This window comes from Chrysemys picta, chromosome 16 (assembly GCF_011386835.1).
Source record: "Chrysemys picta bellii isolate R12L10 chromosome 16, ASM1138683v2, whole genome shotgun sequence".
Taxonomy (NCBI): domain Eukaryota; kingdom Metazoa; phylum Chordata; order Testudines; family Emydidae; genus Chrysemys; species Chrysemys picta.
The window spans coordinates 152,978-166,265 of record NC_088806.1 but is presented as its reverse complement, the minus strand read 5'-3'; the positions used below and the strand labels follow the sequence as shown (position 1 = coordinate 166,265).

General features: G+C 51.3%; 1 protein-coding gene across 19 annotated transcripts; it reads left to right on the top strand.

The window, feature by feature from the left end:
* The first annotated feature begins 2,181 nt into the window (after nucleotides 1-2,181).
* Nucleotides 2,182-13,022, top strand: ZNF3 (zinc finger protein 3). 19 transcript variants are annotated; one of them, XM_065570245.1, is made up of 6 exons: nucleotides 2,182-2,284; nucleotides 3,275-3,416; nucleotides 6,669-6,731; nucleotides 7,421-7,547; nucleotides 10,869-10,982; nucleotides 11,326-13,022. In XM_065570245.1, exons 3-6 carry the CDS (start codon nucleotides 6,708-6,710, stop codon nucleotides 12,444-12,446), a joined length of 1,386 nt encoding a protein of 461 aa, XP_065426317.1. In that variant the 5' UTR covers nucleotides 2,182-2,284; nucleotides 3,275-3,416; nucleotides 6,669-6,707; the 3' UTR covers nucleotides 12,447-13,022. The 19 variants fall into 19 exon arrangements, with proteins under 19 accessions (XP_065426317.1, XP_065426331.1, XP_065426324.1 ...); XM_065570252.1 differs by having other exon boundaries at nucleotides 2,183-2,284; nucleotides 11,329-13,022; XM_065570251.1 differs by lacking the exon at nucleotides 2,182-2,284 and adding an exon at nucleotides 2,295-2,427 and having other exon boundaries at nucleotides 11,329-13,022.
* Nucleotides 13,023-13,288: the final 266 nt, after the last annotated feature.

The following is a 13,288-nucleotide window of genomic DNA, read 5'->3' as shown; positions in this document are numbered from 1 at the left end:
GTATAGCATCACAACTGCAGCAGTGACCCCGGGTGTGTGGGTGTATCCTGTGTATAACATCACAACTGCAGCAGTGACCCCGGGGGTGTGGGTGTATCCTGTGTATAGCATCACAACTGCAGCAGTGACCCCGGGTGTGGGTGTGTATCCTGTGTATAGCATCACAACTGCAGCAGTGACCCCGGGGGTGTGTGTGTATCCTGTGTATAGCATCACAACTGCAGCAGTGACCCCGGGTGTGTGTTTGTATCCTGTGTATAGCATCACAACTGCAGCAGTGACCCCGGGTGTGTGGGTGTATCCTGTGTATAGCATCACAACTGCAGCAGTGACCCCGGGTGTGTGTGTGTATCCTGTGTATAGCATCACAACTGCAGCAGTGACCCTGGGTGTGTGTGTGTATCCTGTGTATAGCATCACAACTGCAGCAGTGACCCCGGGTGTGTGTGTGTATCCTGTGTATAGCATCACAACTGCACCAGTGACCCCGGGTGTGTGGGTGTGTCCTGTGTATAGCATCACAACTGCAGCAGTGACCCCGGGTGTGTGGGTGTATCCTGTGTATAGCATCACAACTGCAGCAGTGACCCCGTGTGTGTGTGTGTGTCCTGTGTATAGCATCACAACTGCACCAGTGACCCCGGGTGTGTGGGTGTATCCTGTGTATAGCATCACAACTGCAGCAGTGACCCCGGGTGTGTGTGTGTATCCTGTGTATAGCATCACAACTGCAGCAGTGACCCCGGGTGTGTGTGTGTATCCTGTGTATAGCATCACAACTGCAGCAGTGACCCCCGGTGTGTGGGTGTATCCTGTGTATAGCATCACAACTGCAGCAGTGACCCCGGGGGTGTGTGTGTATCCTGTGTATAGCATCACAACTGCAGCAGTGACCCCGTGTGTGTGTGTGTATCCTGTGTATAGCATCACAACTGCAGCAGTGACCCCGTGTGTGTGTGTGTATCCTGTGTATAGCATCACAACTGCAGCAGTGACCCCTGGTGTTTGTGTGTATCCTGTGTAGAGCATCACAACTGCAGCAGTGACCCCGGGTGTGTGGGTGTATCCTGTGTAGAGCATCACAACTGCAGCAGTGACCCCGGGTGTGTGTTTGTATCCTGTGTAGAGCATCACAACTGCAGCAGTGACCCCGGGTGTGTGGGTGTATCCTGTGTAGAGCATCACAACTGCAGCAGTGACCCCGGGTGTGTGTTTGTATCCTGTGTAGAGCATCACAACTGCAGCAGTGACCCCGGGTGTGTGGGTGTATCCTGTGTAGAGCGTCACAACTGCAGCAGTGACCCCGGGTGTGTGGGTGTATCCTGTGTATAGCATCACAACTGCAGCAGTGACCCCGGGTGTGTGGGTGTGTCCTGTGTATAGCATCACAACTGCAGCAGTGACCCCGGGTGTGTGGGTGTATCCTGTGTATAGCATCACAACTGCACCAGTGACCCCGGGTGTGTGGGTGTATCCTGTGTATAGCATCACAACTGCACCAGTGACCCCGGGTGTGTGTGTGTGTATCCTGTGTATAGCATCACAACTGCAGCAGTGACCCCGTGTGTGTGTGTGTATCCTGTGTATAGCATCACAACTGCAGCAGTGACCCCGGGTGTGTGGGTGTATCCTGTGTATAGCATCACAACTGCAGCAGTGACCCCGGGTGTGTGTGTGTATCCTGTGTATAGCATCACAACTGCAGCAGTGACCCCGGGTGTGTGTGTGTATCCTGTGTATAGCATCACAACTGCAGCAGTGACCCCGGGTGTGTGTGTGTGTATCCTGTGTATAGCATCACAACTGCAGCAGTGACCCCGGGTGTGTGTGTGTATCCTGTGTATAGCATCACAACTGCAGCAGTGACCCCGGGTGTGTGTGTGTATCCTGTGTATAGCATCACAACTGCAGCAGTGACCCCGGGTGTGTGGGTGTATCCTGTGTATAGCATCACAACTGCAGCAGTGACCCCGTGTGTGTGTATCCTGTGTATAGCATCACAACTGCAGCAGTGACCCCCCCCACCTCTGACCTGGCCCCGCCTCCAGCTGCTTGACCCTCCCGGCAGTCAGTGTGCGCCCCCTGCCCAGACTCCGCCCCTTCCCCCGCGCAGGGGAGTTTCGGGCCAAGTCAGGGCAGCGTGAGGGCGCCGCGGCTTCAGCGGGTGCTACTGAGCGTGCGCCGCCCGTGCTCTGCGCCCATGCGCAGTCCCAGGCAAGGCAGCGCGCGCACGCTGAACCCACCTCCCTGGTCCGACCCGGTATCGCCGCGTCCCCAGCGTCAGGTACCGGGGCGGGGTCTGTACGGGGCGGGGCTGGGGTCAGGCTGGGCCCGAGCGGGCGGCGGCGCCCCGGGGCAGGCTGGGAGATGTAGTTCCTGGCGCACCGCGGGACCGTGGACCCCAGTGACGGTTGGAGGCGGTTAGCGGTGCGCGTGAGGGGCCCCGCCCCGCTCGCTGATTGGCGGAGAGACCCCGGGGGCAGCCGCGCGCGCGGGGCCGGCAGGAGAGAGTCTCCCGGAGGGGCAGAGGGTGTGAAATGGGGGGAGTCACGCGGGGGGCTGGACAATCAGCCGGGGTGGGGGAGGGGCAGAGGGTGTGAAATGGGGGGGGGGTCACACGGGGGTGGCTGGACAATCAGCCGGGGTGGGGGAGGGGCAGAGGGTGAGAAATGGGGGGATCAGGCGGGGGGGGGGGCTGGACAATCAGCCTGGGGGGGGGGGGAGGGACAGAGGGTGTGAAATGGGGGAGGGGGTCATGCGCGGGGGGGGGGAGGGGCAGAGGGTGAGAAATGGGGGGATCAGGCGGGGGGGGCTGGACAATCAGCCGGGGTGGGGGAGGGGCAGAGGGTGAGAAATGGGGGGATCAGGCGGGGGGGGCTGGACAATCAGCCGGGGGGGGGGGGAGGGACAGAGGGTGTGAAATGGTGGGGTCAGGCGGGGGGGGGGGGACAGAGGTCCAGGCGGCGGGGCGGGGGGGCTGGAAAACTGTTGCTGTGAATCCCTCTCAGCACATGGGGAGCGAGGGGGTGGAAGGAGTTTCGATCCCCCTGCTGCAATGATCCGTTTAAAAGGATTCTGGCCTCCTCCTTCCTGAGCCACGTTTCGGGTCTCGCTGAGACGCGTGTTAATCCGGAGTCACTGCAAGGGAGAACAGGGAGTGACTCCAGATTAACATGGGGGGCAGATAAGATCAGGGCGTGTCCCTGTGCGGAGGGGGTTTCAGTTGTTGCTAAAGGGGAGAAAGTGACTCAGTTTCTCTCTTTCTCTGCCTCAGGATATTGGGGTTGAGCTTCCTGGTTCAGATGCTGCTGCCCCGATTGTGGTCTGGGGGCCCAGGCTGAGCAGCTGCTGCTCCCCTCAGCGGGATCGGGGCTGGGGAGTGACCGTGAGTAAAGCTTCCTCTGTGCCCAGCCAAGGTGAGGATTTTCTCCAGCTGTAATTAGGCCCATAGGTCAACCCAAGGCTCTGCCCACCCCAACATCTGAGTCAGAGACAACAGGTGATTGTTAGAGACCTCAAGGGGCCGGCCAAGGGGCCGAGAGGACCCAGCAGGTGAGGCCAGGGGGTGGAGAGGAGCCCTCAGTGGGCAGGCCGAGAGGTTTAAGGGTGGGGGGAGCTAGTGGGCTGGCGGGGTCTCAGGGCACAGTGCAAGCAGAGCAGACTGGGGCTCCTTCTGAGCATGGGCCCGGCCCCATGGCGCCACTGGCACCATTGTAAACCCAGCACTTACAAGGTGAAGTGCAAGGTGACGCAAAGCCAGTTCCTGACTCTCCCTGTAGCCCCTGCTGTAGGATTGTGCTGCCCTGGGGACAGTGTCAGGGGGAATCCCCCAGTGTCACTCCTTGTGTTCTGTGCTTCTCTCCCATTCGGTTCCCAGACTTTGTTACTTGGAGGGTTTCAAAATGTCTCAGTGGTTTAGTGCTAGTGGGAGGGGCCGGTCAGTGCTGTAATAAAGTGGCCAAACGTTTCCCCGCATAGAATCATAGAACTGTAGGACTGGAATGAACGGTGAGAGGGCATCTAGTCCAGCCCCCAGCACTGAGGTGTTTGTCCAACCTGTCCTTAAAAACCTCCAGTGATGGGGATTCCACCACCTCTCTTGCTAATTTATTCCAGTGCTTCATTAGGGTTTTTTTTCCACAATTGACTCAGATTCAGTTTGTGATCCACTATAGCCCCCGATCATTTTCAGTAGTACAAGCCCCTAACCAGCTATTCCCCACTTTGTAGTTGTGCATTTGGTTTTCCTTCCCTAAGTCTAGTACTTTGCACTTGTCTTTATTGAATTTCATCTTGTTCATTCAGCCCACTTCTCCAGTTTGTAAATGTTGCCTTGAATTCTAATCCTGTCCTCCAATGTGCTTGCAGCCCCTCGCAGCGGCTGTTATCTGCATATTTAGACAGCATGCTCTCCAGTCCATTATCCAAGTAATGAGTGAAAATATTGACTCTATCAGATCCTGGACTGGCCCCTGGACACCCCATTGTATACATCCTCCCGTTGGACAGTGAACCACTAATGATTACTGTCTGAGTACAACCTTCCAACAACATTTTCTCCCATTTTATAGCACATTCATGTACACCACATTTCCCTGTGAGAATGTACACCACATAGTTCACTGTGAGAATGTCATGGGGGCCTGTGTCAAAAGCCTGACTAAAATCAAGATATGTCCTATCTACAGTGTCCCCCGTATCCATAAGTCCAGTATGCCTGTGAACGCAGGAAATTAGATTGACTTGGCATTATTTGTTTTTGGAAATTCATGCTGGTTATAACTTATCACCTTACTAGCCTCTGCTTGCTTACAAATTGATTAATAAGTTGTTCATTCCAGGTATTTAAATAAGGCTTGACTTTATTTCCCAGTTCTGTTTGTTCCCCTTTTAAAAGATGGGTAGAATGCTTGCTCTTCTCCAGTCTTCACCGTTCTCCAAGCGTTCTCAAAGATAATTGCTAATTTTTCCGAGATTGCTTCAGCTAATTCCTTGAGCACCCGAAGATGAATTTCATGGCTGATTTTAATATATCTAACGTATCTACATATTTTTAACCTGTTCTTTCCCTATTGTGGTGTCTGTTTCTTTCTCCTCTTGGGTAATAATAATAATGACCCTACCTGAAACGCGGGATGATCTTCAAATAATTGCAGCTGAGTTGCAAAGATGTCTTGGACAATCGCAGAAAAGTAATAATGGACCTTTATGAATTGCCATAATTTGGAAAAGCCACAGCAGACCTATTTGTTTAAGAAAAATCTGCTGGAATAATATAAACACTCAACTATTACATTACGCCTGTGAATTGTTTTGGTAACCAGACAGGTTGGTGCAGCTACAGGGCCATAACTAGGGTTGGGGTTCAGGATTCCTTTTTATTGTCTGGTCATTAAAGAGCTCCTAATGGAGCCAAATTGACAGCTTACTATTCTTTCTGTCTTTCCTTCGCATTGTGATAATTTGCTGTTGCTCCTTTAGTACTGTCTCTGAGAAACTGCCAGCTCTCCTGAGCTTTATTCTCCTTAGAATTTTATTCCCATGGGACCTCGCTGTGACGGGTTTGGGCCCTTTGGGGTGTCACCTGATGTGCTGGGGTGCCACTGAGACAGCCTATTCTGCCAGCTTCGGTGCACTTTACCTGGCCGGGTTAGGCTCACAAGCCTCTTCCAGCCAAGCACACAGGCAGGGCCACGCCCAGCTGCACAGAGAGACAGAGATCTGCTCTGGAAAGATTCAGCTTTAGGGGCTTGACGCAACACACTACAGCGAGTATAGAAGAGGAATTCAAAGCACTGACCGCTTTGATACAGAAATGATACATGCACACGAATTGGATAATCACATTCAGTAAATTATAACCTTTCCAATATCAGAGGGGTAGCCGTGTTAGTCTGGATCTGTAAAAAGCAACGGAGAGTCCTGTGGCACCTTTAAGACTAACAGATGTATTGGAGCATAAGCTTTCTTGGGTGAACGCCCACTTCGTCGGATGCATGTGCCGACGAAGTGGGCATTCAGCCACAAAGGCTTATGCCCCAATACATCTGTTAGTCTTAAAGGTGCCACAGGACTCTCTGTAACCTTTCCAATGATATCTTACAAGACCCATCTTGCACAAAGTACATCTCAGTTATCTCATATTCATGTCATAAGCATATTTTCATAAAGAATATGGAGTGAAATGTCACACTCACATACCAGTTTTCAGAGTTTGTTGAAGTCTGCCTTTTTGAAGTCTGTTGTCCTTATTTTCCTGCTCTAACACGTTCCTTCTCTTAGACTCACGAAATCATCATTTCATGAACACTTTCTCCCATATTGCTTTCCACCTTCCGTTTCCTAACTAACTCCCGCCTGTTAGTCAGAATCAACCCTGAAATGCCTGTCTCCCTGGTTACTACCTCCATCTTCTGAAGCAAACAGGTGTCCCCAACACATTCCAAGAACTCATTGGACAGTTTGTGTTTGTATTAATTCCTTTTCTAACATGGGGCCTCGGTCGCTAAAGTCCCATGCCCCCCGCCCCCCATTACTAATTCTGTTTTGAATATTTCCGTTATTTGCATGACAGAGTTGAGAACATCCGTCTGCGGGGAAAGAGCCGGGGGGAATTGAGATGTGACGTTACTGTCGTGTTCTGACACGTCCCCTTCTTGCCCTGACAGGCTGCAGCGTTACGTCCCATCCTACCAGGGACCAGGGAAATGGCTGCCGTGGAGCCAGTTCAGGTAGGGATTATCGGGGAGTTGCTGGTGGGCTCCTGTTGGCGGGAGAAGGGCAGTAAAGACACAGAAGGTGGGTGCTTCTGGGGGTGGTCAGGAGGTGGGAAGGGGCAGGAAACACACAGGGTGGAGAAAGGGGGGGGGGGGGGGGACAGGGTGTGACAAACCTGCTGGGATTTGTTTACGGTGGGGCCTAGATTTTAACAGACCCATCGGGTTTGTGGGTGGAAATTCCCTAATTTCGCAAGCGGGTAACAACCCCCCTGGACTGGGCTAGGGAAATGTACCAGCCTCCAATACTGGAGTCTGAACCTACTAGCCAGAGGGCAACCGCCAGTGAGGCCCGGGGAAGACACCCCATCCCGTCCCATCCAACTACTGGCACTGGGGAGGGTGTTGGGATTCCTGCCAGGGGGCTGTCCCCGGACCCTGCTGGGGGCTCCATCTCCTGTATCAGCTTCTGGCTGGTAGGTGAGTGCTGAATGGGAAGACCCCTGCCATCTCTGTCTGCTAGAAGGGGCGAGGGGCTCTCTCTCTTTTGCTCCTCACCCTGATGCCTCCTGGCTGCTCTGATGGGGAGGGGGTGGGATCCTGCCTGCCTCCCAGAACTTCCATGTGACTGGCCCTCCTCCCATGTGAGTGGTGGGGATGTCGCTGGGCAGCAGGTGCAGAGTGGGGCGCTCTTGCTTTTTCAGGGGCCGGTGACTTTCGAGGAGGTGGCTGTGTATTTCACCAGGGAAGAGTGGGCTCTGCTGGACCCCGCTCAGAGAGCCCTCTACAAAGATGTCATGCAGGAGAACTATGAGAACATGACCTCGCTGGGTAAGGATTCCTGTCCCCTAGGTTCTTAGAAGGGGAAATGAAGAGTTAAGGTTCACAGTGCAGCCTCAACTTTGCCCTGTTTCAGCAACATTCTGACAGGCCAATGAGACACAGACCGGCGCTCTGCCCTCCCCGCTACAGAACACTTTGGGAACAGAGCACAGGTGCAGGACAGCACAAACGCTAACACTGCAAAACTTGGGGTTAGGTCCGATGTAGGGAACAGAAGCTGCCTGCCCCTGGCCTGCACTCAGACACTGAGCCTACTGCACACAATCCATCTTGGACTTTCATAATGTCACCATCCCTTTACCCTTCCAATGAGGATTCCGTCTGAGTCGTTGCCTTCACTTACCCCTCCCTGAGCCCTGGGGACCCTGTGCACGTATGGCACCAGCCTGCTGACAATCCCTGTGGCAAGAACACACCCTTGTGTGCCTTTATTGACGCCGCCTACACCACTCCGCACTGAAATGAGGAATACCTGTTGTGACGGGTTGGATCACAGAAACCCCCTGGGAGCTGCCAACTGATGTGCCAAAACTACTTCTGACCCTGCTTTCCCTGCCAGCTTAGGCCTCCAGCACCCTGTCTTGCTGAGCCAGACACGCCAGTCTGCTCCAACGCAGACCCAGGGCCTGATCCATGTGCCCCCAAAGCTGCAGGTTTAATTGGAAAGCAAGTTACAGAAGTGTTCCTGACTTTAACACTCAGAAGCCCAACTCCCAACGGGGTCCAAACCCTAACTAAATCCGTTTTACCCTGTATAAGCTTTAAACTCATAAATTGTTCACCGTCTGTAACACTGATAGAAAGAGATGCACAGCTGTTTGCCCCCCCCCCCCAACTATTAATACATACTCTGGGTTAATTAATAAGTAAAAAGTGATTTTTATTAAATACAGAAAGTAGGATTTAAGTGGTTCCAGGTAGTAACAGACAGAACAAAATTAATTACCAAGCAAAATAAAATAAAATACGCAAGTCTATGTCTAAGAAATTGAATACAGATCATAACCTCACCCAGTAAGCTTCCTTTTACAGACTAGTCTCCTTCTAGTCTGAGTCCAGCAATCACTCACACCCCCTGTAGTTACTGTCCTTTGTTCCAGTTTCTGTCAGGTATCTTTGGGGTGGGGAGGCTCTCTCTTTAGCCAGCTGAAGACAAAATGGAGGGGTCTCCCAGGGGTTTAAATAGACTTTTTCTTGTGGGTCGAGACCCCCAACTCTCTCCTATGCAAAGTCCAGCTACAAAATGGAGTTTTAGAGCCACCTGGGCAAGTCACATGTCCATGCATGACTGAGTTCCTTACCAGCCAAGCCACATGCCTGGGAAAGCTCAGATGTGGATTGGCGTCTCCAAATTCATTGTTGGCTTAAGGGCTTCTTGATTGGGCACTTACTGAGAATAGTCTTTTCTCAGGAAGCTGACCAACTGCTTCACTAAAACCCACTTAGAATCAGACAAGTATACAGCCAATATTCATAACTTAAAATACAAAAATGATATGTGCATACAAATAGGATTAATAGATTCAGTAGATCATAACCTTTACATAGATATGTTACATGGCATATGTAACATAAAACATATTCCAGTTATATCATATATGGTGCGGGGAAGTCGGGGCGGAGGGTCCTGGGCGGTCAGGGGACAGGGAGCAGGGGGTGGTGGATGGGGCATGAGTCCCGGGGGGGGGGGGGCCGTCAGGGAACGGGGGTGTTGGATGGGGTAGGAGTCCCAGGGGTACCGTCAGGGGCGAGAAGCAGGGGGGGTCAGTTAGGGGTCAGGGGCTGGCCACGCCTGGCTCTTTGGGGAGGCACAGCCTCCCCTATCCAGCCCTCCATACAATTTTGGAAACCCGATGTGGCCCTCAGGCCAAAAAGTTTGCCTGCCCCTGCCTTACTATTTCTCCCTATCCTAATCCTAAACAGGAGAGGTTAACCGGCTTGTTCTGCAGCATGGGATGTTTAGGTTGGATCTTAGGAAAAACTTTCCAGCTGTGCGTATAGATGAGTACAGGAATACGTTACCAAGAGAGGTTGTGGAATCCTGGTCACTGGAGGTTTTTAAGAAGAGGTTAGACAGATGGTCTGTGTATACTTGGTCCTGCCTCAGGGCTGGAGGATGGACTAGCTGACATCTTGAGATCCCTTTACCCCGTGTGTTACTGTGATTTTATGATTCATGGTCCTAGCCCTTCATTTTGACCTTGTCTCCCTCTGGAGAATGGGGGCTTTATTTAGTAGTTTTTTTTAATGAAAAGTATGCATGGGTCAGCTTCCCTCTCAATTTGCTTTGTTAGTCACTGGGTGTGAAGCAGTGAATTCCTCTTCTGGGATGGGGATGTAATTCCTGTTGAAGCAGCATAGGCCTGTCTCCATTTACATGGAAACACTATCAAGGACTGTCCACATATGAATGCAGCACACTGGACGGTGTAAGTGTCAAAGACTGGAGGTTAATGTGTAATGACTGGGTCCAAGGGAAGCAGAACGTGAGAACACAACTGTACTGCACTTTGGGATGTCTGTGCTGCCTCTGGGAGAGACCCTCCCAGCCTGGGTCCCCAGACTGGCCTTGGCGGGCTGTATATAACTGCGTCTATGTTGCAGCTCAGTCTCTACACCAGCAGTATGTGTACCCCTGGGTGTGTACGCAGAGTTCTTCCAGAGTTAGGGTGACCAGATGAGAGGAAGAAAATATCGGGACATCGGGAAATATCCGCCGGCGGAGCAAAAAAAAAAAAAGTAGTAGTAGTACCGCGAAATATCAGGACAAATTGTATCCCTGACCAAACATCGGTTGGGACGTGGGACAAACGCCACAATATCGGGACGGTCCCGATTTTATCAGGACGTCTGGTCACCCTATCCAGAGTTGCTACGGAAAAATCACTAGCCAAGTCAGCACAAAGTAAAATTTCATACAATAACTTGTTTATACTGATCTATATAATATACCCTGAAATGTAAGTAAAATATTTATATTCCAATTATTTATTTCATAATGATATGGTAAAAATGAGAAAGTCAGCAATTCATGGTGTGCGGTGACACTTTTGTATTTTTATGTCTGATTTTATAAGCAAGTAGTTTTTAAATGAGGTGTAACTTGAAGGTACGCAAGACAAATCAGACTCCTGAAAGGGGTACAGTAGTGTGGAAAGCCACTGGTCTACACAGCTATTGTTAATGTGCTAGCACGTTCAATGGTGCACCCATAGGGAGACACATCTCAAAGAACTGTCGATGCACAAGTTGAGTAACTTCTTCTTTTGCGTGTTACCTGATCTCACTGGTCTTCTTTCCTCTGAGCAGGGTTCCCAGTTTCCAAACCCGGTGTCATCTCCCAACTGGAACGAGGGGAAGAGCAGTGGGCCCCAGATTTCCAGGGCTCAAGGGAAAGAGAGATCCTGAGAGGCAGCTATGTGGGTGAGGGATCATTAAACCTTCTCAGTGCTTGAAGGAAACAGCTGGGATTCCCAACAAAGACCTTGTGAGGTCTCTGGGTTCAGGATGGCCCCCAGCAGGTGTCATATCCTCAGGGCAGACACTGTTCATGGCTTCCTATCCATCCTAACTCCTGGCAGTAGTTCCCAGCCCAAACTCCCTTCTCCTTGAGTGTTTGGGTGGGAACTGGATGCAGAATTGATCCTCTCCTCTCTCCCCTTTGGGAGAAATTCAGTCCCTGATTTTTTTCCATCTCCAGCTATTCTCTTGGTTTGCTCTCCCCTTTTCCCTTCCGCTTTCTGAGGTTTTCCTTTCTCTGTCCCAGCAGGTGAGGGGATGGTGAGAGAGACCGTGGAGCAGAATCCTCAGCAGGAAGAGGAGCAAGTGGAAGCGCATGGGGCGTTGTTGCAAAGATGCAAAGGGAGTGTTTCCAGGAGTTGTGTGCAGGGAAAAGGCTCTCGGGGGCAGCATAGACCAGAGAAGCAGCAGGGAAACCAGCCAGCGCAGAACGTTGGAATATCTGTTAATTATCGGGGAACTCACAAAGGCCTCAAGAAAGCCACGGCCCAGCAGAGAATCCTGACGGGAGAGAGAAATAACACGGGCTTCGAGTGTGGGAAAAAGTTCAGGAGGCGCTCACACCATCAGAGGATCCACACTGGAGTGAGACCCTATGGATGCTGCAAGTGCGGGAAAACCTTCACTGAGCGCTCAACCCTTATTCGCCATCAGAAGATCCACACCGGGGAGAAACCCCATGAATGCTGTGAATGCGGGAAAACCTTCACTCAGCGCTCACACCTTATTTGCCATGAGAGGATGCACACAGGGGAGAAACCCTATGGATGCAGTGAGTGCGGGAAAACTTTCACTCGGAGATCAGGCCTTATTCGCCATCAGAGGATCCATACAGGGGAGAAACCCTATGGATGCTGCGAGTGCGGGAAAACCTTCACTGAGCGCTCACACCTTATTTGCCATCTGAGAATCCACAAAGGGCAGCGCCCCTATGGATGCTGCGAGTGCGGGAAAACCTTCACTCAGCACTCAAATCTCATTGCACATCAGAGGAGTCACACAAGGGAGAAACCCTATAAATGCTGTGAGTGCGGGAAAACCTTCTCTTGGCACTCAGCCCTTATAAAACATCGGAGGATCCACACAGGAGACAAACCCTACAAATGCTGTGAGTGCGGGAAAACCTTCATTGACAGCTCACACCTTATTTGCCATCAGAGAATCCACACAGGGGAGAAACCCTATAAATGCTGTGAGTGCGGGAAAACCTTCGCTCGGAGCTCAGGCCTTATTACACATCAGAGGATCCATACAGGGGAGAAACCTTATGAATGCCGTGAGTGCAGGAAAACCTTCCATCACAGCTTTTCTCTTATGTATCACCAGAGAAGCTGCAAGGGAGATAAACACCATGAAAATCCTGTCTAGGACTCAGGAAAGATTGTTTTTTCCTTTTGCCAATTCCCATGTACACCTCTACCCCGATATAACGCTGTCCTTGGGAGCCAAAAAATCTTACTGCGTTATAGGTGAAACCGCGTTATATTGAACTTGCTTTGATCCACCAGAGTGCACAGCCCCGCACCCCTGGATCACAGCTTTACCGCGTTATATCCGAATTCATGTTATATCGGGTTGCGTTATATCGGGGTAGAGGTGTAGTGAACTTTAAGGCAGCATTTGTGGCATCTCCGCTCCTTCAGGCGAGTTGTCTGCTTTTCCCTTTTGCAGCTCATCCTTCCTTGGAGTGAAGCCCACGGTGTTTTTCATCAACTCCTTTGTCCTGTGTCATGGAAGTGTGCGTCCCTCCAACAGGAATGTCCATCAGCCCCAGGTGGGGGAACCAGGAGTGAACTTTACTCGGTACATGGAGGTTAAATCTATCTGGGCCTTGACTCCATTGGGGTTTTCCATGGAGTTAGCTAGATTGAGTTAGGGATCCTGATGTAAAAACACAACTGTGTTTTTTTTTCCCAATGAAGAAAATAGCCCATATAGCGGCCAGGGTAACGTAGCAAATTTCCTCACCACCGGACACAACCTCCATCACTTTTCCTAGTCTAACCAAATTTATAGCATCACGTTTATATTTTTCCTCCCACTGCAAAGTGATTGTTAGTCAGCAGGTTCCCCCACTAGGGACAGATTGCCTCATTCCCAGTTGTTCTCACGTTGCACTGGGTTCTGCTGAATAGCAGTTGGGTTTTGTACCCTTTTTCTCAATGTAAATATAACAGAGAAGGAGCCGGGATAGAGGGTGTGACAAAGTG

Coding starts and splice junctions, on each gene's coding strand:
- ZNF3 (XM_065570245.1), top strand. CDS start 6,708: ATGGCTGCCGTGGAGCCAGTTCAG. Junction 6,732..7,420: donor CTGCCGTGGAGCCAGTTCAG/GTAGGGATTATC, acceptor TTGCTTTTTCAG/GGGCCGGTGACTTTCGAGGA. Junction 7,548..10,868: donor TGAGAACATGACCTCGCTGG/GTAAGGATTCCT, acceptor TCCTCTGAGCAG/GGTTCCCAGTTTCCAAACCC.